This window comes from Pteropus alecto, unplaced genomic scaffold (assembly GCF_000325575.1).
Source record: "Pteropus alecto unplaced genomic scaffold, ASM32557v1 scaffold202, whole genome shotgun sequence".
Classification (NCBI taxonomy): domain Eukaryota; kingdom Metazoa; phylum Chordata; class Mammalia; order Chiroptera; family Pteropodidae; genus Pteropus; species Pteropus alecto.
In genome coordinates, this window is record NW_006432451.1 from 2,668,617 (window position 1) to 2,690,111 (window position 21,495).

General features: G+C 45.3%; 1 protein-coding gene and 1 pseudogene across 5 annotated transcripts in view; both read right to left on the bottom strand.

Moving 5' to 3' along the window:
• Positions 1-1,194: 1,194 nt before the first annotated feature.
• Positions 1,195-21,495, bottom strand: part of ZNF76 (zinc finger protein 76) — a 30,555-nt gene continuing 10,254 nt past the window's right edge. The window contains exons 1-15 of one of the 5 annotated variants that reach the window (XM_025043709.1): positions 20,046-20,167; positions 19,069-19,189; positions 15,091-15,259; positions 11,088-11,168; positions 10,896-10,973; positions 9,496-9,692; positions 6,878-6,994; positions 6,463-6,538; positions 5,724-5,849; positions 5,430-5,609; positions 4,364-4,597; positions 4,108-4,271; positions 3,229-3,393; positions 2,580-2,690; positions 1,195-2,051 (exon numbers count right to left, since the gene is read on the bottom strand). In XM_025043709.1, coding sequence (XP_024899477.1) covers positions 1,947-2,051; positions 2,580-2,690; positions 3,229-3,393; positions 4,108-4,271; positions 4,364-4,597; positions 5,430-5,609; positions 5,724-5,849; positions 6,463-6,538; positions 6,878-6,994; positions 9,496-9,692; positions 10,896-10,973; positions 11,088-11,168; positions 15,091-15,163 — 1,707 coding nt within the window. In that variant the 5' untranslated portion in view covers positions 15,164-15,259; positions 19,069-19,189; positions 20,046-20,167 and the 3' untranslated portion in view covers positions 1,195-1,946. Of the gene's footprint in view, positions 2,052-2,579; positions 2,691-3,228; positions 3,397-4,107; positions 4,272-4,363; positions 4,598-5,429; positions 5,610-5,723; positions 5,850-6,462; positions 6,539-6,877; positions 6,995-9,495; positions 9,693-10,895; positions 10,974-11,087; positions 11,169-15,090; positions 15,260-19,068; positions 19,190-20,045; positions 20,168-21,495 lie in introns of those variants that run through there. The other 4 variants (XM_025043710.1, XM_025043708.1, XM_025043711.1 and 1 more) reach the window with 4 other exon arrangements.
• Positions 14,801-14,919, bottom strand: LOC112476142 (annotated as a pseudogene).

The window sequence follows — 21,495 nt, forward strand, 5'->3', positions numbered from 1 at the left end:
TCCCAAGCAGAGAACAAAAGCAGCAACACAAAGCTGGAGGAGGAACTGGGCCAGGGCACCTCTCCAGGTCAGGCGGACTTGGCATGTGATTTGCTGCCTCTCCACCCTCTGGGCTTTGGCTCTAAAAGGCCCTCAGAGCATCGCCCACTCTGGCCTTGAAGACCTGGAGACTGTTTGTGAAGCACGCAGGGGTGAGCCTTGTGGTGGGGCAGCAGGAAGCTTGGGATTCAGGGGCCTCCATATCGGTGCTTCCATTTCTTTAGGTCAAATGCCCATCAGCACTGGGACGCACCCCCGCCCAGGAACAGGGGTCATGGATATTAAAGGTAGGCAACTGAGACACCCCCTTCCTTGGGGCATGCCCCAGCCCCCTCTGCTTCCAAGGAGCTGGTGGCAAGAGTAAACCAGAGCTTGCTAGGGCTCCCAGGAGAGGATGCCTTGGCCGTGGGAGAGGGTTCCATTCCTGGGTGGCAAGAAGGGGCTTAGGGCACATCCACCACAGTGGAGAGGAAAAGAGGCCCCTTCAATCTCTGCAATGTTCCCAGGCAGGAGGGGTCAAACCCAAAGATCCTTTTCATCAAGTCCCTCCCCCGACACCCCTTCCCTCCCTCTGGGGTTGGTCTAGTCCTACCATGCACTTTTCCGTAGGGTCTGACTGTGGCTTTGGAATTCCATAGCATGGTTCCAGACACCTAGGTGGGCAGCCCTAGAGCTGGGTACCAGAGCCAGTACTTCAGCACCAGAGCAACAGAGCCATCAGAGACCCTCAGTAACTTGGGCAAAGGTACAACCTGCCCTACTCTGACGTGGGACTTTGTCCACTTGGAGTAACTGTGTGCAGGGTATATGCGGGGACTGGCTGGGTCTGAAGGAACTTTAACTATGTAACATAAGATACAAAAAGAGTTCCTTCAGCCTAACCATCCTGATGCCTGAGATCTAACCAGAGCCTGGAAGCAGTGGTCACACTGGTCCTGTTTGGTCACCTTGGAGCCCACCTGCTTAGCTGTGGGCAGGAAGCCACTAGCAGCTCCTCAAAGCTTACCTTATACCTGGGCTTCCTCTCACCTGTGCCCCTGGGAGGGCAGTCTCACCAGCCCAGCACTGAGGCTCAGTGGATACAGAGCTAAGAGCCTGGTTTGACCAGCCCTGCCACTAGGGCCCAAAATGAAAGGATGAGGGGAGGGACCCAGGTGGAAACTTGGAACTTTTATTAAATACTCATTCACCCGTTTTCCACCACTGCCCAGAGCAGGAAAAAAATTATCAAAATGCAATTTAAAAAAAAACCAAACACCCAATCCCCAGTATGTACAAGGCTGCTCCCTGCCTCTCTGCCAGAGGAGTTGGGGGCAGCTGGGGGTGGGGGGGGGGCTGGGCACCTTTTCTCCAGCCACAGTCCCCTGAGCAATTCTGGTAGCAGGAAGTCCCTGCTGCCAAGTGGCCAGGCATCACAGCTGGCCTTTGGGGAGGTGGTTATTGCTGGGAGGGGCAGAGCTGGGCCTGCTCTGCCCCTACTGGGCTGAAGACCTGTCTGCCTTCTCCCCTGGTGGGCAGTGGCCAGTCAGAGTGGAGGACCAGTCCCCTTAGAACCTCAATTACCACCTGAGAAGGGGAATGGACTGAGGGCAGGAAGCGTATTCTCTGCAGGGAGGAGAGTGAGCGCCCTGCTGATTTTGAGGGGAGGATGCCCAAGTGGAGCCTGGTGATCAAACTCATTCTCCTTAGCTCCTGAGGTTGACACACTCCCAATTCCAGCTGTCTAGCCCTCCTCTTGAGCAGGGCCCCAGTCCTCTTCAGTTAGGCCATTTTCTTGCTGCCTTCTTGCTCTGGAGACCTATCTGGCCACCTTCCACATGGCAGCTACAGCTTGGGCCCTTGAAGGCAAGGATGACTGTGCAGCATGGCACCTCCTCCAACATGTATGGGATCCCGCCCTCCCGGGCTCAGCAGTGGCTCTCTGACTCTGTGGTCTCCAAGGTCACAGTCCCTTGCTGCATGGCAGCAGTGGCCACGTTGATGGCTTCCTCTAAGGTCTGCTGTTCCTCCAGCTGTGAAGAAGGGGATGGAGAAAGAAGAGTGAGACCCCTTCTCCTTGATTCTGGGGGTAGTAGTTTGTAGCCTGCTTTTTTGAATCCTCTCCATCCACCCAGAGCCACACACTGGGCCCCAATAAATAGAAAGTTCCCTAATAGAGTCCTATTGGCTAGGTATGGGAGCCACAGATGATTCAGGGTCAGAGAAAGGAATGACTTCACCGAAGGGAATGACTGGTTGGAGAGGACCTTAGTAATCATCTACTTTAGTCTCCTTATTTTCCTGATGAAGAAATGGAGATATGATGAGATGGAGGGCTTAGATTGCCATCAAAATTATTCTGAAGGCTAGAAGGGGCTTCACCACTCTGCTTCAGTCAAGAAAGAACCTGAGACAAGTATGTGGATTTAGAGAGAAAGGATTTGTCCTCTGAAATGAGCTCTTTTTGAACCAGATACCCTTCTCTTCAAGATCTCTACTTCATTTCCCTCCCCTCCTGGTTATTTTCTGTGGCCCTGGGACCCTCCCAGACCTCTACCCACCTGTACAGCAATGTGCGTTCCGTTGGCTGTGGCCAACAGTGCCACCTGTTGATGAAGGGATGCTACACTTGAGTCGTCAGCCACCACAGCCCCAGAAGTAATGATTGTGACCTGAAATAGACACAATGAGGTTTTCCAACTCACTAACATTATTTCCCCTCCCCCCAATCCAAACAAAAATCTCTCCAAGCAAAGAGGTTAGAAACAGCCCAGAAGTGAATGATAAAACCATTTTGGGTCAGATTAATTAGCTTGAGGCTCAGAGGTAAGTGAGGCTGTGTTTTTCTTACAGCCAACTTAATTTAGGGATTTTCAATTACAGGACAGAGCTGTAAAAGGCCCCAGAGATCATTTAATCCCTTCATTTGAAAATGGACTGAATGAAGTCCACGAAAAGTGACTTGCCTGTGGTAGCAAAGCAAGTAAGGAGTAGTTCAAGATTTAGAAACTGTCTCTTGACCTCCAGTGAAATGTCTTTCAACAGGAGAGTGGCTGATGGCCCAGAGGAGCTGAAAGGAAGACCCTTTTTTGTAGGGGAATCTTAGTCCTTATAAGAAAGCTTGACTAGTTTAGCCTGCACGTTAATGTCTACCCCTCGAGAAAGAAGGACAAGAGAACAAGCAACCCCAAGCAGACTGCCTGATCATACGGGCTGCGTCTGGGTGCCATCGGCGCTGACCATGGTGACTGTATGTGTGCCAGACGTGGCAAGGTCATCATCATGAGTGGGGATGGTGAGAGTGGTGTTGCCATGCTGGGTCACCATACTGATGGCACTCCCCAGGGCCTGCAGGTCTTCCGGGGACAGGCTGACCTGCTGACAGGAAGGAAGAAGGTGAGCTGGGAGTGAAGTGGAGGGTGTCTGAAAGCCCCTAGGTGACTATATCTGCTCTCCTAGACAGGTTAGCTTATTGGTAAGCTAGAAGATTGGCTCCATGTTACAGGGATGGAGGGGGTGGTCAGGGATAAGCAAGTAAAACAGGTCTTAGGTTGCAAAGAGAGGCCACATTAGAAAAATTCTGCTGACCACTTTTATTTACCACTACTTTGCCTCATGGCTCTGTTCCACGCAATTCAGGGTCCCCACCTAACCACATCCTCATGTCAACTTCAAAAGACATAGGTACACTTGACAGTGAGGGTGTTAACAAGGGTCAGGTTATACTGCTGGCTAGAAACCCCGGGCTTTCAGAGCCTACACCATGCTCTGGCACCCATACCAATATGTTTTTCTTGAGGACATTCAAGTGTCTTATTCAAATGATCAGGAACTGTCAGCCGTTAAGTAAAGAGGAAAACTACTAACTGTGCTCCAGAAGTCCCAGAGACTGAGTTGGAAGCAAGAGGAGAAGGAGGGGCTGTATTACAAGATTTAGTACCCTCAGCCTCAGCTCTCTGAGATCTATAAGGCCAAAAAGAGAATCTTGGGTGGAGGTGGGGCTGTCAGAACTTTGGGGCTCCCAAGAGAGTGGGAGAGTGGCCCAGTGGCCAGAGTAGCCCACCCCATCCCTACCACCAGAGTTTGTACCTGCTGGGCACCATCCTGCGTGATCAGAGCCACCTGGGGGGCCCCGTCTTCCTCGGTCACCATGGCCACTTGGGCTGGGATGTCATCACCCTCTTCTTTCACGTCCGAAAGGTAAGCAATCCGGGGTTGTTTGGGTGGTGGGCTCTCCTCAGCTGCAGAGGCGGCTGGGAGAGGAGAGCCCAGGCTGACACCTGCCACTGGACGGCCACAGGGCGGCCTGGCTTGTCCCCTCTCACCTCCTGCCCATGCCCCTCACCCTCGAGCTGCTGTTGCTCATAAAGGGCCTGCTCGCTCTCCTCGGTGGCCTCCAGCTCGCCGTGGGCGCTGCGCTTGTGCATGGCCAGGGTGGAGGTCTGCCGGTAGGTCTTGCCGCAGGTACTGCAGGTGTAGGGCTTGCAGTGTGTGTGCACCACATGGTGCTTATACAGGCTTGAGTACTCGGTGAAGCGCTTTCCACAGCCTGGCACCGTGCAAACGTATGGCTTCTCCCCTGGGGACACTGGGCTGTGAGGGGGGTAGGAACTGGGGCTGGCAAGGGGGAAACTAAGGGGACAGGGGTGGAGGGCACAGCTGGTGAAGGGAGAGTGGGGGGCGGGGAAGGGACTAAGATCTGGAACTCTGAATGGACAGACTTGGGGAAGATGGCCAGTAGAACACAGGGGATGTGAGTTTGGGCCCATTGAGCCCAGAAACAAAGTAGAGAGAAAATGGAGGGACAGGGCAAAGCTGGAGCTAGTGAAGGGACTCGGGGGCAGTGCTGGGGGCTTATAAGTTTCAAGGGTCTTGAACAGAAGAGGTAGGAGATAGAGAGGGATGAATGACATGTTAGGCACCATGGGAGAGCGAGGGGACACACGCGGCTGAGAGATGACACAGAAGGCTGGACGAGGGACCTAAAACTCGGGAGGGTGAGGATACCCAGGAGTCATACGGATAGGACAGTGGATGAAGCTAAGAGCCAAAGGTGATATTTCACTCTGCTTTTTTCCCCATATCATGCCTGACCCTGGCCTTTTCCTGGGAGCTCAGCTGAAGAATTCAGAGTGGATGTAGAGAGGTGGCAGGGACCTAAGAGAGCTGGCAGCATCTGTCAGAGAGAAGCTAACTGGAAATGGAGGAACTGGGCATTGCAAGTGAAACAATGGTTCTGAGGACATGGCTGTAACCACAGAAGCCCCCTAGCCCTGCCCATGGACCAGCCTGGAACAGTCAGCAGAGAAGAGCTCTGGGCTAGGAGTAGAGAACGTGTCTCAGGTCAGAAGCCTACAGTAGAGGGGGCTGGGTCTTCAGAGGGGGTGGTCTTTGCATGCCAGCTGGCCCACCTGTGTGGATGCGGACGTGATTCTTATAGTTGGTGGCACTGGTGAAGCCGCGGCCACAGTGGGGCTCAGGGCAGGTGTAGGGCCGCTCGCCTGTGTGGGTGCGCACATGTACCTTGCGGATATTAGATGTGGTGAAGGAGCGGCCACAGCCCTCAAAAGGGCACCGGAATGGACGTTCACCTGTGGAGATGGGATGTGGCTCAGGAAGTGGGGTCATGCGGAGCAAGAAGCAAGGACAGCAGGAGGCTCCAGATTCAAGTATGAACAGGGCAGGGAGGGCAGGGCCCAACCAACCAGTGTGAGTCCGGACATGTTTCTGCAGGTCTCCTGAGGTCTTGAAGGCCTTGCTGCACAGCTCCTCTGGGCACTTGTATGGCTTCTCACCAGTGTGGGTACGCACATGACTCTTCAGCCCATATCCTGTACGTGTGTGAGAGGGCAGCACTCAGTGGGGCCTCATCCTCTACCATCTCATCTTCCTAATTCAGAAGCTCTCCATTTTAAGGTGTGTTCTGTGAGGCTCGATCTCCTTTGGCACAAGAAGCCTGTATTTGCCTCTATCCCATCCCTACCTGGCCAGTTGAGAGGGGATGGAAAGCCTATTCTGCCCTCCTTCCCTCTCCAGGGGCAGCTGGTGCCATTCTGGAACAAGAGTGTGAGAGGGAACCTAGAGAACTCATGGCTAAAGGTCTTCGGTTCAGAGGGAAAGTGAAGCCCAGAGATGCAATGGCCTATCCAACACCCCTAGCTGTTTGGTGTCAGAGCTGACACAAAAGGGAGGGTCTCTCTGCCAACCTTCCTCCACCCCCTCATCCCCCCGGCTCCTTCTGCTGGCCTAGACCATGCTGCCACTTGCCTCTGTAACGGGGCTTCCTCCAGAGACAGCGCCCTGCAAGTCAGAGCAGTCTGATAGTAGTTTCTCCAGGAGGGCAGCCTGGTGTTGGGTTCCCTAGATGGAGTTCCCAAGGCTAATCTAGAACCTCTGCCATCAACTGGAAGCATTTCACCTTCAGTCTCCATCCAGGTAGATTACCTGTGGCAAATGCCTTCCCACAGCTGGAGAAATCACACCTGTATGGACGGTCACCCGTATGAGCTCTTTCATGTACCTGTGAGGACAAGCAATCATGTAATTCAGAAGAATAAAGACATGAATGGGCTCTTCAATTCTGTTTAGGGCCCAGAGTATCAGTATTGGCCACCTCCTTCATTTTGCTTCTTTTTCAGCTGAGAGGCCACCTTCTCCAGGGAGCCTTCCCTGGCTCTCTTCTTTTCTGCACTCTTCATGTGTGTCACAGCCCCCTGTGCTGATATTTCTGTATACTCATCTCTTCCTCCAGTAGGCAATGAGCAACTTGAGGACAGGGACCCCCAGTAAAAGTGGGCAGGTACAATTACAGGCTGGTGAGGAAGATGGAAAGGCTGAAAGCTGTCTGTGGCAACCTTACCTTTAAGTGATGAGCAGTGGTATATAGACGCCCACAGCCCTTGTAGCCGCAGCGGAATGCTCTGTCCCCAACCTGCTGCCCTTTGCCATTATGGGAAGCCTGGCTGTCGTGCAGAACCTGAGGAAAAAATCTTGAGGTCTCTATGTGTATTCTCCCCAGTGAAGGGAGGGAAGAGGTGGGACACAGGGCCTACCCAGGGCAGCTTCAGACCCAATAAGCATGGTTAAACTGCCAGGAGGAGAAGGGCAACCTGGGGTGACAGATCCAGACACAGGGAACAGACAATGGGCACATTGCAGAAAGAAATAGGGTTGGCATGTGAAGTTACCACCAATCTCTAATGGATAGAGGGAGGACTAAATGTCATGGGGTTGTGACAGCTATAGAAGAAAGGGCATCTCCTAAGCAGCTAGGGGAGGGGGTGGTCTAAATGGCCACACCTGAGCTAGGCTTGGAGCCAGCAACCCCACTTATGACCACACACTCCTAGGAGGCCGCAACTCTGGACACCTCTCTCCTCTGATGGGAGTGGATCTCGTCCTCTCTGTGAGAAACCTGTTCAGAAGGGGCATTGACAAGGGGGCTTGGTGTAGGGATAAGCTCACCTAGAGCTCACCAGTGTGAGGTGGCCACAACCAGCAAACTGCAAAAGCGCTCAGGGCAGGGGCCTGCAGGTCCCCACCAGAAGTCTCAGCTCTAATTACAGTGCCCAACCAACTGACAAGTCTTTCCCTTTCATCTCTCCCGGGAACACTGCTAGAGCCACCCATTTCACGCCAGCTTCTGGCTTCAGGGAGCCCTTACTGTTTTTATTCTTTCCTGAGATTGTGCTGAGACTGTCCCTTAGTCTTTGTTTCTGGAACATTTTGGACTTCCTAGAAGCTCCTGAAACAGAACTCCGGAAGTCACAGTGGGGTAGGGGACCAAGGTGTGAAGCCAAATTCATGGAAAGTTCTGCCTAGTCAGTTCCAGGTCAGGGGGTCAAGCAGCTTGACAAAGTTTCATGGACGCTTAAGTAGCTGGTGGTTGGCGGGGGAGGGTCACAGGTGGATAGGCCTGCTCAGCGAGTTAACCTACTCAGGAGTTTGGATTTCATTCTCATATCTCAGTAGCACTAGAACTTCCAGGTTGGAAGTTACCTCTGAGATCATCGGGTCCCATCTCACTGATGCCTGGGAGAGGAATGGCTACCCCAGGTTAGACTAGATAGAGGCAGAGCCAGCACAGATCTCAGGGCTCATGATTTAAAGCCCAGTTGTCTTTTCCAATAGCATCGAGTCTCCAATTTGCCTTTTAAAATACACCTCAGGGAATGGGAATGGGCATAGCCCATAGTGGCCTGTGGTAAAGTTTTGTGCTTCATTTTGAAAAGACATAAGGATTTCCTCTTCTTCTCTATGATATAGCCACACTAGTTTTATTAGAAAAACAACTCCCTGAGAGGGTATTGTGCTGAGTGGACTCCCCTAGAGGGTATTGTGCTAAGTCAGACAAAGACAAATGCCATATGATTTCACTTACATGTACAATCTAAAGAACAAAATAAACAAAATAAAATAGAAACAAACTCATAGATACAAAGAACATTCTGATGGTTGCCAGGTGAAAGGGGGGTTGGGGGCGATGAAAAAGGGGAAGGGATTAAGAAGTACAAATTAGTAGTTACAAAACTGTCATAGGAATGTAAAATATAGCATATGGAATATAGTCAATAATACTGTAATAACTATGTATGGTGTCAGATGGGTACTAGCTTTGTTGGGGTGATCACTTCCTAAGTTATATGAATGTTTAATTACCATATTGTATACCTGAAACTAATATATTATACACTAACTGTAATTTTAAAAATGATTAAGAAGAGAAAAGAAATATAAGTATGAAGATCAATAGGCAAAAATGTTCAACCTCAAAAAATAAATATAAACAATTCCTCCCAATCTTTAGGTAAAACTGAGAGACTCTGTAGTTCATCCTGAGAGAGAGCACGCCAGTTTGGAAAGCTCACAGATCTCCATAACCATTTCCCATGTGGCTAAGACCACGGTTCCAGCAGAGAGAGAACATGGACTGACTGACATTTGGAGAACTGGGATCCTTTTCCTTTGTAGCTGAGCTACTGTGCAGGCCTTGTGTTCCAAGAATCCAAGCTGCTCTGTTGCCATCTGCCCTCATCACTGCCTACTGAGGTTATTTCCCTCAAATAATTAAATGAGTTGCAGAGAAGAAAAAAGTACAAAAATATCTGACCTTAGAGAACTGGAAAACTAATAAAAGTCACTGGCAAGGGCTTTCTCAGAGTACAGAGGATTATTACAACAGCCAAAGTGAAGCTAGGCCTAAATTTCCAAAATCCCACTGTATGAATGTCACTGTTTCTTACAGCTGCCTTCCCCTTGCAGAGACAGTATAAACAAGGGTGAGTGTAAAGAGCTGTCAACGCTCCAGCCAGGCTACAATGCACGCCCTGGATGATGATGACTGGGAAGCCAGGGTATATGGGCAAAGGAAGTAGCTCAGGCCATGCCCAAGTGCAGGACAGTCTTGTCCTCTATAGAGGTGGTAGTTTTGGCAGGGCCAAGACAGCTGACAGGCACCATAAGGCTCTGTGAGCTCACCTTGCTGGCATACTGTTCCAGGGCCACCACTGTGTCTGTGCTGAAGCCCTCATCTTCTGTGGCTAGATCCTCCAAGCCCACCTCTGTCTGCACAGCCAGAATGGTGCTGTCCGACGGCACAGCCACGGGGTGATGAATGTAGGCAGTGGAGCCATCTTCCAGCTGGACGGCTTCCAGGGCGCTAGGGTCATAGCCCTCTGCGGGAACACGCAGTTAGTCCAAATGTGACACAAGGGCAAGAGATAGGGTTGGACCCTGGCTTTAAAGTAAGAAGAGGTACATATACTGAGGGTTTCAGCATCAGGTTTCTCCTGGTCCCTCACCATGGTGATTCACTCTGGCTAGCATTCCTTCTGGGGCCACCTCTCCAAAGGATAAGGTCTCCTCTGGAGCACCGACTGGGAACTCAAAAGCTCCTTGAGGATCTGAGTGGACCATCATTATCTTGGCTTAGATGAGCACAAGAACCTCCTAACTGGTGTTCCCTTATCCCTTCTACCACCCTCTAGGCAGCACAAGATCCAGAGGGATCTCTGCAGGACACAACTGTGATCATGTTACCTGAGGACTGAAACAGTTCAACTGCTTCCCATTGGTCTCGGAATAAAGATCTAACATTCACACCCCAAGCACTCTGGCCCCTACCTCTACCTGGCTTCATCTTACCTATTCTGCCCTCATTCCCAGTACCCTAGCCCCTAGCAGTTCCAGAACTTGCCATCCTTTCTCCCCTGTCTCTGGGCACATACATGCTGTTCCTTCTGTCTGTGGTACTGAATGCTCCCTGCCACCCTTCTTCTAGCTAAGTCCACTTCATTCTTCAGCTTTCAACTCACGGGTACTTCCTTAGAGATGCCCTCCCTGAGCTTTATCCCTGTTTGTAATGGTCAGTTCATCAGTGATGATTCGCTTCACTTGTATTTCTCCCTCTAGATTCTAGGAGAACAGAGACTGTATCTGACTTTGTTCTCTTGTAGATGCCACACCGAGCACACATATGCCTGGCACACACGAGTAGTTGCTTAAGATACTACTTGTTAAAGGAACAGTTATTCTTTAGTAGGTGCTTTGTTCTTAAGTGTTAGTAAATTTTTTACTCCTCATCTTGGATGACATCCTCAGATCCTATTTAAGGCCCTAAGACTTTGTGATTGTGCTGGTACCAAAGCTGCAATCAAGGCCCATGCTATTGACTCCCAAGGCCCAGCCTCCTGGGGGCACAAATAGCTGCTCCAGTGGTACACATCAGGGAAGGTAGGCGAGACTGCTAACCTAGGTGAGGTTGGGGACCACAGCTCCCACGTCTACACCCCAACTCCCAGGGTACATTATTCTGTGCCCCAACCTCTGCTTGTTCTGTCTCCCTTCCTTCTTGCCAGTTATGATGACTATGACCCCACCTTTGGGTGTGCGATGTATGTAGGCCATGCTGCCATCTTCTAGCTGCACAGGCTGTCCGTCCTCAAAGGAAAGTGGTTCTGTAATGAGAGCAATGCCTGCCTTTCTCTGGAGCTTGGTGCCAGGGCGGGGTCCCTCAGTGGGGAATGCCTGGCCTCCCTCCATGAAGCAGGGGTGTCTCGGAGTGCTCTCACCTTTCTGCACTGTCACTTGGTGAATGTATGCGGTGGTCCCATCCTCAAGCTGGATTACTTGCCCTTCAAGCAGCTTCTCTCCTATGGAGGTGAAAATAAAGAAAAGTGGGCCAGGCCCACAACGGACTAAAAACACCTGCCTGTTTTTAGCAGCGGCCCATCTGAGACACAGGTATCATGTCTGCGTGCTTAAATACAGGTGGCATTCTCCATATTACCTCACTCTGTGCCTCCTGAGGCCTGTGCTTCAGAGGTACAGGGGGTAAAGACATCCTGTCATGAGGAACCCTACAGCTCCCAACAGATTCCCTTCCTGTTACTTACAGGAGGAGCAACTTCGTTTATTATTCTACTCATGCCCAGCAAAAGGGGGACGTCCAACCTAACAGTAAGTTGCTGAGACTGAACTAAATGGAGAACAAAGGATGCCCTGAAACCTGAAAAGGCCCCAATGGGTCAAAATTCAAAAATCAAAATACATTCCCTTATCTCTGACTTGGCAGTATGTCAAGACCTAGACCCTCTGATGAGGCAGTAAAGCTTAGTGGACAGAAGCTCTGGAACCAGTCCAGGCCCCTCGGTTTGAATTTCAGCTCTACCTCTTACTGGCTGTGTGATATTGGAGAGCTTATTTAACCTTGTCGTGCCTTAGCTTCCTCTTCTTAAAATGAGGATTAAAAATTGTGTCTTCACGTCTGATCTCGGAAGCTAAGCAGGGTTGGGCTTGGATGGGAGACCACCAAGGAAGACCAGGTGCTGTAGGCGTAAAAAATAAAAAATTGTGACTTCTTCAGTGGGTTGCTATAGGGGTTAAATGAGTTAATGAATATAAAACACTCAAAACAGTGCCCGGTATGTGATCAGCCCTCAATAAACTTTAGCTTTTCTTATATGCCTAATTTGCATATTAGAAGAAACAGAAAGTAAAGCATTAGGGAACAAGGTGAATGTGACTACTACGGTATTATGCGTCCATCTGGGTCTTGTTCCACTGCTACTGATGAGTAATGTTTCCTCCATTGATCACTGACATTTTTATTTCAGTTTTCCAATAAAAAACTGACTCACCTAAGGCAATAAAACAAGCACCATAAAAATTAACAAGACTCCAGACTTAAGATATTATCCTTCCTTTATCTCATCTTTACTGGAAAGCCCTTCTAAGAGCAAAAGGTTCTTAAATTTAGACTTAGAATTAGATAGGTCCCTCCCTGTGTCCCGTGAGTTTGAGAAGAGTGAATGCGGAAAGAAAGTGAGAAAGGAAAGAAGGAAAGGGAGATTGAAGAGTTAATAACAATATTTTGTTCATTCTTTTCAAGTTTCAGGTTTAGGAATTTGAGCTCTTATGATGTGGGTAAAGGACCAGGCAGTTACTTCCGGCCCAACTCTGTTGATGTCTCTCCCTCAGAGGAATTCCCAAACTTGTCCCCAAACTGAGTCTTCTTGGGTCGGTAATTAACAGTTCTACAACCCAGTTGAAGGCAGGTAAGAAGGAGACAAAAGTAAGAAGTAGGAAAGAAAGGCAGTTGAAATGAGGGGAGAGAGACCCCCTCTTTTCTTTCCTACCCAGTGAGTAGCAGGCGACTCTGCATTTTAACGCCTTATCTGTCCTGGTAGGGGCACCAGTTACTTGGGAGTTCTGAAAGCATCAGGAAAGCCCCTGTTAGCAGAGTAGATGTTGCTTTAAGGCAGAAAACAAAATGCTGAGAAGAGTTATTTGAGAAAAAATTTTTTTTTAGTGTAGAACCATCATGAACTTTTATTTACACCTCTGTATTTCCAATACAATCCTTGATCTTACAGTAAATCCATACTGAGCACACTACATATATTTTACAAATATAAATATATATTTAACCTATATAATTTACATGTTAATTTAAAATATATTTTGAAATGTGTAATATTGGCTAAGGAAAAATTTTAGACTAGAATTTCCTGTAACAACCAGAGACTACAAAGAGCGGGATGGGGTGGGAGGGGAGAAGAGCTGACTGACATGGCCCTCATATCCCATTACAGAGAGGCGACCATACGTTCCTGTTTGTCTGGAACTATCCCAGTGCATTCACTCATAGCACACTCTTCCACTTTCAAAAGTGTCAGGTTTGAATGACATGTTTTATGCTCACCCTAATTATAGACAAATCTCATAAAATTTTAGGGCTTCCTGCTGGCTGGCTCAGCTGGGCCCGGACAGAGCTGCCTGCTGACAGAGATGAAATGCCCAGAGGAGCTCATCAGAGAGAAAGCCCTTCGGGACAGTGCAGTTCTGCATCAGCTCTACCCTGTTGTGTGAAATCTGCAGCACCATGGAAGAGGCAGAGAATGGAGCCAGGAAGAGTGATGAAAGTAAGATATAAACAAGGAGGTGCGGGAGGCAAAGAGATCCAGACATAAGAAAAGAATGTGACTTTCTCAGGCCAAGTGTGGCCACTTGCCTTTTACTTACTCATTCAACCATTAATTCATAGCAGAAGACTGAAGCATGAGAAATAACTGGGTCCATGGAATAAACACAACCCTATCTATATAGTTCCTAAATTCTTACATCCCACTGAGACTGTAGCAGAGGGGCAAGGCCTGTGATAGGAAGTGTGCAGACAGAGGGTTTGGGGCTTCAAAAGTATTCTAGAGGTTTCATTCAAGAAAACTAAGCCAGCCAGACCCACACATCATAGTTTTTGACAAGAAACCTTTCCAGATGGCAACCCCCACACTGATGAGATTAAGGGGCTTCTTTGTCATCATCAGGAAACAATTTAATGAAATCAACAAACAAATTATCTGTAAACTTGGGAACTGAAATACATTTTGACAATGTGCTGAAATGAGGGAGGGCAATATTGCAATGGTAATGCAGTCATGAGCAGTGCTCACAGAGTCCAGAAAAGGCAAAATAAGTAGGAATGAGGCAGTGTTTACCCAGTGCTGTACAAGGAAGACACCCATATCATCTGGCAGTCCTGAGAATGCTGGAGAGAAAGGAGCCGGTGGTGAAGGTTAAGTGTTCCTGACCCAAAGGCCTTGCCCTTCAACAACATTCTGTTCTAATGCCATACCCACTTCAATTTTAAGTTCCTTGAGAATCAAATTTCAGATATACAATGTATTTTTTTAGTACTTAGTGTTATTATTTCAGTATTTTTAGCATTTATTCTCATGTTTACACATGTCTATCCCATGAAGTATATTTGGGATATACTTCTACTACAAAATTATTGTTTATCTGCAATTCAAATTTAACTGTATGCCATGTATTTTTATTTCTGGCCAACTTAGTGAGGCCTAAGGCATGAGGTCTATGCTTGGGTGTCCCTTTCTGAACCGAGAAGAGTACCTCGTACATGGTAGATGCTTAGTAGATAGTTTGAGTGATTAAAGTTGCTTGAATTAAGATGAACTGTTCTGGAAAGCATTAAGAAACTGGACTGGGAGTATGTGAAAAGCAGGAAGTCATAGCCAGCACTGTATTCATCTATTCCAAAAATATTTATAAACTACTCAGTATGTAAGGAATTCCTCACATGTAAGAAATTCTGCCTCTTAGAGATCTTGGCTCCTAAAGCTGGGCTAGTCTGATTTTCTAGCCTGCTTAGATGGCATTTTATTTTATTTGATTATTTTATTTTTTTAGGTGAGGCAACCCTTGGTTGACCTCACAGATTGCAAGGACCTTATCATCTTACAATCCCTTATTTTTTATTTTTAAATGCCTACAGCACCTGGTCTTCCTACATGGTCTCCCATCCAAGTACTAACCAGGCCCGACCCTGCTTAGCTTCCGAGATCAGATGGCATCAGGCTTGTTCAAGGTGGCAAGGCCATAGGGCATTTTATTTTAAAGAGTTCCTTTTTCATCAATTACCTTAAGATTCTCTTGCAAAGCAAGAAGTGGCGAGTGTGTGGGAGGGCAGGGTGGGGGTGATATTCATGGAAGGGGACACTCCTCTCCAGAGTCTAGGGGACAGGGCAGGATTTGGAGGTCGCTGGAAATACTCGCCTTTGACAGCTTGCTGGACATAGGCCATCGTCCCATCACTGAGGGTCACCGTCTGCAGCCCCAAGCTCTCCATGGCAAACTGCTGCTCGCGCACTCAGACATGAAGTTGGCTTCTGGCCAGCACCAAGATCCCCAGCTGAGGTCAGAGATTTCTGTCTTGGTCACAAATCTGAGAAAATGGACAGTTTTGCATTATGAGTTGCACAGCTTCTTCCTGCTGCAAGGACACATGGGTAAAGAGTGAATGGGGTAGACAAGAAAAAAAAGAGACAAATTCTTCAAAGTAGAGAACTATGTTGGTTTTTACGAAGAGAGTTCGAAATACGCACAGTTAAGAATTCTAAAACTGGGGTGTAAAAGAGAAGCATGCTAGCCAAACTGGTTGAAAATTAGGATTTCATTGGTCAAAACCCACTTTTAAACTCGCTTCCCTTAGAAGGGAGCCCAGTTGAAGGCAGGCAGCCAACCCCACTGCTGTTGGTTCTTTCTGACTATTCAAACATCTCTCCTGTGTTCAGATCTATTCATCCACTGGCCTTACTGGCCATTCTCAGTGAACATCGCACAGACGTCACAAATAGAACAAGTTCCCAACTGAATCCCCCATGCCCAGAACTATTCTATTTCCAGGATTCTCCATCCTGGGGATGGCACCTCCAGCCACCCAGAATCACTGAGGTCTTCCTTAATTCCCTCTTTTTCCTCAAAAGTCTAGGTACATTACTATCTTACATCACATACAAAAATTAACTCGAAATGGATTAAAGACCTGAAACCATTAAACTCCTAAAACAGAGGCAGTATGATACTTGACATCAGTCTTGGCAATGATTTTTTGAATTTGACACCAAAAACAAAGGTAACAAAAACAAAAATAAACAAGTGAGAATACATTATACTAAAAAACTTCTGCACAGTAAAGGAAACCATCAACAAAATGAAAAGGCAACCTACTGAATGGGAGAAAAAAATCTGCGAATCATGTATCTAATAAGGGCTTAATATCTAAAATATATAAAGAACTCATATAATTCAACAGCAAAAAAATTAAACAATATGATTAAAAATGGGAAGGGGATCTAAATAGACATTTTTCCAAAAAAGACGTACTGATAGCCTACAGACACATGAAAAGATTTCAACATCCCTAATCATCAGAGAAATGCAAATCAAAACCACAAAGATATATCCCCTCATACCTGTTAGAATGGTTATTATCAAAAACACAAGAAATAACAAGTGTTGGCGAGGATGTGGAGAAAAGGAACCCTTGTGCACTGTTGGTAGGAATGTGAATTGGTGTAGCCACTATGGAAAATAGTTTGGAGGTCCCTCAAAAATCAATAATAGAACTACCATATGACCTAGCAATTCCACTTCTTGGTATTTATCCAAAGATAACGAAAATACTAACTCGAAACAGTATATGCACTCACAAGTTCATTGCCGCATTATTTACAATAGCCAAGATATGGAAACAACCTAAGTGTCTATTGAAGGATGAATGAATAAAGAAAGTGTGGTATATATATTACAATGGAATATTATTCAGCCATAGACAAGAAATGAAATCTTGCCATTTGTGACAACATCGAGAGACCTTGAGGGCATTATACTAAGTGAAATAAGTCAGACAGAGAAAGACAAATACTGTATAATCTCATATGTGGAGTCTAAAAACAAAACCCAAAACAAAAAAACCAAACCCAAGTTCAGAGATACAGAGAACAGATTGATGATTGCTAGAGGATGGAGACTGGGTGTGGGCAAAATGGGTAAAGGGAGTCAAAAGGTACAATCTCCAGTTATAAAATAAATAAGCTTTGGGAATGTAATCTACAGCATGGCGACCATAGTTAATACTACTATATTGCATATTTTAAAGTTGCTAAGAGTAAATTTTTAAAGTTCTCACAAGAAAAAAACTTTGTAATTATGTGTGGTGACGGATGTTAACTAGATTTATTGTGATCATTTTGCAATGTATATGAGTATCAATCATTATTGTTGTATACCTGAAACTAATGTAATATTGTATGTAAATTATACTTCAATAAAAAAAAGTCTAGGTATCTCTCATCTCTTGACTACTGTAAGAGTCTCCTAATGCATGTCCTCAAACTCTTGCCTGTTTCTTATTAATTTTGTAATATTGTGTCAGGGTGACTTAAAAAAAAGGACAAACCTAAATTTACCACTTCCTTGATTAAAACTCTTCAATGGCTTCCTATCGTCCTTAGAACCCACTTTGCAGCAAGGCTGGGTCCCCTTTTAAGTCCCTGCAGCCCTGGGTGCTACCTCTTCCTAGCACTCACACTCCTGGAGTCACTCACTTCAGAACTTATCACTATCTTTAACATTTGTTGCCTACACAGGACTTCGGGCGGCAGCCTCGTTTCTGGTTCACTGTGGGCTCTCCACAAATCCTTGCAGAGTGACTCACAGGGTCCTTGTATGTGAAGAGGGAAACACTGAAGCATCCTGCTGGCAAGACTTCCTCTGCATGTCATAGCATGACACCTACTGGAGCTGGAGAGCCCACACTTGCGAAGCCTCTGCTCCAGGTTCTTGATTCTCTTTGCCATCCATCCAAAGAATTCTCCTGTACTTGAAATTTGGACTGGCTACTTGATCCTCCCTACCTGCTACCTGCCAAAACTTTTTCATATCAGGGCACACAGAAAGAGGGATATTTGTATGTCACACTGGATGTTGCTGCTTGAAGCCAGAAGCAACACCCGCTGGAGCTTCGGCAGCCCCAAGGGCTGAGCAGATCAATATCTTAACTATAGCCCATTTGCGACACACTGGTTGGGATGCTCTACTCTAGACTTGACATCTCCACTAAGATTATTATCCCAATACTACTACCACTAATAGTGAATACCGCTATAGAGCTAACCTACAATGTACTAGGCAATTTACACAGTTACTCATTTAATTCTCACAAGAATTCTATAACTAAACACTATTATCTTCATTTTACAGTTTACCAGTCAGTGTTCAGAACACTTGAATATTGGTTGTTTAACTTTCATCTTACCCACTGCAACTTACACACAGTCCTTCCTGACCGGACCACAATGGAAAGAGGAATAGCTGGTAGACACATTTCCCAAAATAACACTTCTTAGACTCAAAGAAAACAAATTTCCATTCCTTTACATGTTCTCATGTCCAGGCTAAATATTCAATTTTCCTCCTTATGTCTCACAATAGAAACCTTTTAAACAGTCCATTCTTCTTGCTTTCTAACCTTTCCTGATCTCTGAAGCTGCCTTCCAACAGAGCCTGAATGCAGGTGGTAAGAAGGTGCTTCGTGGCTGCCAAGCATGTACAAGTAACTGATTGCCATTTTTCTCCCTTTCATCAACTGATGGTTTTCTCTGAATCCTATGCTGGTACTAAACTGACAACAGTGAAACTAACAAAGCCAAAAAAAGAGGCTTGTCACTGCCTCAGGACTGCTGTGTCTTAGCAGTCCCTGCCTACACTTGACATTTTAGATTTATAACTCCTCTGGTCCTCTGAGAAAGGGCAGAGAAGGAGTGCGGGCAGGTATAAGGTTTAACTGTTCCACAATGACCTGAGCTGGGTATAGGGGTGAGACAGACTGGGGAGGGGTGGGAAAAAGAGCCATGACAAAAGATAGGGTCGAAAAGGGAGCGCTCCTGACTCCCAGAACTAGCAAGTCCAGTTTGTTGTATTTTTAAATGAAATTAACCTATTGTTTGCTCTGATGCAGGAAATAGCTCTATGGCTTCATAATATATAAAAGCGTTTCCAATGTAAAAACATAAGTTATAATTACTGGGGAAAGATAACATTTAGAGAAACTTTTTAGATACTTTGGATCTATGAAATAAGATGTGGTTAAATTACCTCCTCAAAGCAGAAATATTAGAGATATGAAAGACAGGAAACTTAAGAGTGGCCATATATTTGTGCTTCTCCACTTTGTCATGGTTTAGATCTAACCTGATTCACACCAAAGCAGGGCTTCTCCTTGACTACAGGCACCTGCTCACTATTCCACAGGACTCCCTGGATGTTTGGAACAAGGCTTTCTATATTCTGTCTCAGCCAGCCTGGAGGGCAACTGTAATTTAGACGAAAAAAAAAAAAAAATTGTTTGGAAAGAGAAGAATCATTAACTTTGGGGGAAAAAATGACATAATTTTCACTCAGAGAATTCCTCATTTGGAAACAAAGAAAACTTCTCAGAGAGGACAAAGTGACACAAGGTTGGGAAGGATGAAGGCTGAGAGAATCAAGTGGCAAATTAGAACCAGATTTGGAAAAGCTGTAGTAAAATTATTCAGTATTTGTTATTATAGAAATATACTTCAATGCACACACAAAACCTCTAGTGAAATAGGCTTGGTTCTGTGGGTTTCCAAACACTAAAGAGAAAACAGAAAATTAATAACAGAAACTTGCATTAACCTAACACACATTTACAACATCAGCTAAACATCTCCTGCCAAAGGCACAATGATGTTAAAAGCCCAAATCACTTTTTAGTATGGTTCCTATTTGGCTACTATAATTTTATAGATTTGAATTAGTCACAGAAAAAGGAGTAATTAGGCAAAGTGAATTATTTTCAATTTCAAAAGAGCAGTGAAAATGCAGACCCCTTTACTGCAACAAGAATTAATTTAAATTAAAACAGATAACTTAAAAATTAAATTATCAACCAATCATAGCTGAGTTTCAAACTCCCCTTTTGTCCATGAAAAGAAAAGTCCAGAATAAAGGCATTTTGGAAGGATTATCCTGCAGATTTACTTTACACCAACAAGCAATTTAGTACAGATATGATGAAGTTACATCTGAATTGTTTCTGGAATTCAGCTTGAGGTGACCACTGGCTTAAGAAGGGCTATTTGAAAATAAAATATCCCATCAGCATCAGGAGGGATTGGATCATCATAGTTATTTAGAAACATTACCCCGGGACAAAAATGTTGCATTTATTTCAGTAGTTCATCAAAATGGAACAATATCCAGATCTCAACTTGGAAGAGAAGGCTCTTGAACCAAAAGAAAATCAAGTCAAAAGAAGAGTTGATCTGAAGAAAAAAACAGTATTAGGGGAAAATATTAAAGAAAATAAGATATAATATTAAGAATACACATAACTGAATTGTATACTTCAAAATAGTTAAGATGGTAAATTTTATGTTACTTGCATTTTGCCACAATTTAAGAAAATTTGGTAAAAAAATACATGCAGACATATACAAACTTCTAAAAACAATATCGAATAAGGCGAAAATATAAATTCAAAAGCAAAAAACACAAATAGTACATAAATAATACAAAAGAAGGTTCATTCTCATGAATAATTAAAAAAAAAGAAAGAATAATCATGATAACATTGTACTTATCAAATTACCAAAAATCAAAGTAAACGTATTAATATCCAATAGACAATGAGATACCCCTACACACCTATTAGAATGCCCAAAATTCAAAACACTGACACCACCAAATGCTGGCGAGGATGTGGAGCAACAGGAATTCCATTCATTGCTGGTGGGAATGCAAAATGGTACAGCAAAATGATACTTTGGAAGACAGTTTGGCAGTTTCTTACAAAGCTAAACATACTCTTACCACATGATCCAATAATCCTACTCCTAAGTGTTTACCCAAATGAGTTGAAAATTTACATTTATCACAGCTTTATTCATAATTACCAAAAATGGCAAGCAACTAAAATGTCCTTCAGTAAACAAACTTTGGTACATCTATAAAATGTTATATTATTCAGCGATAAAAAGAAATGAGCTATTAAGTCACGAAAAGACATGGAAGAACCTTAAATACATTTTGCTAAGTGAAAGAAGCCAATCTGAAAAGGCTATATATGGTATGAGTTCAAGTATATGACATTCTGGAAAAGGTAAAACTATAGAGAGAGTAAAAATATCAGTAGTTGCCAACGGTGCAGAGGGAGGGAAGAAGGGATAAACAGGTGGAGCACAGGGCATTTTTAGGGCAGTGAAACTATTCTGCATGATACATAAGGGCGCATACTTGACATAATGCATTTGTCAAAATCCAAACTATATGACATAAAGAGTGAACCATAATGTAAACTTTAGTTAATAATGCATCGATATTGTTTCATTAATTGTAGCAAATACACAACACAAATGCAAGATGTTAATATAGGTATATCTCTGTTTTATTATGCTTTGCAGATTTTGCATTTTTCTTTTATTTTACAAATTAATGCTTTGTGGCAACTTACTGAGTGAATGTTAACATGAGTTTGGAAGACGCTGATTCCCACCCTCATGAATGACTTTGAGGGGTTCAAGACTTCAGTGGAAGTGACTGCAGATGTGGTGAAAATAGCAAGAGAACTAGAATTAGAAGTGAAGTCTGAAGATG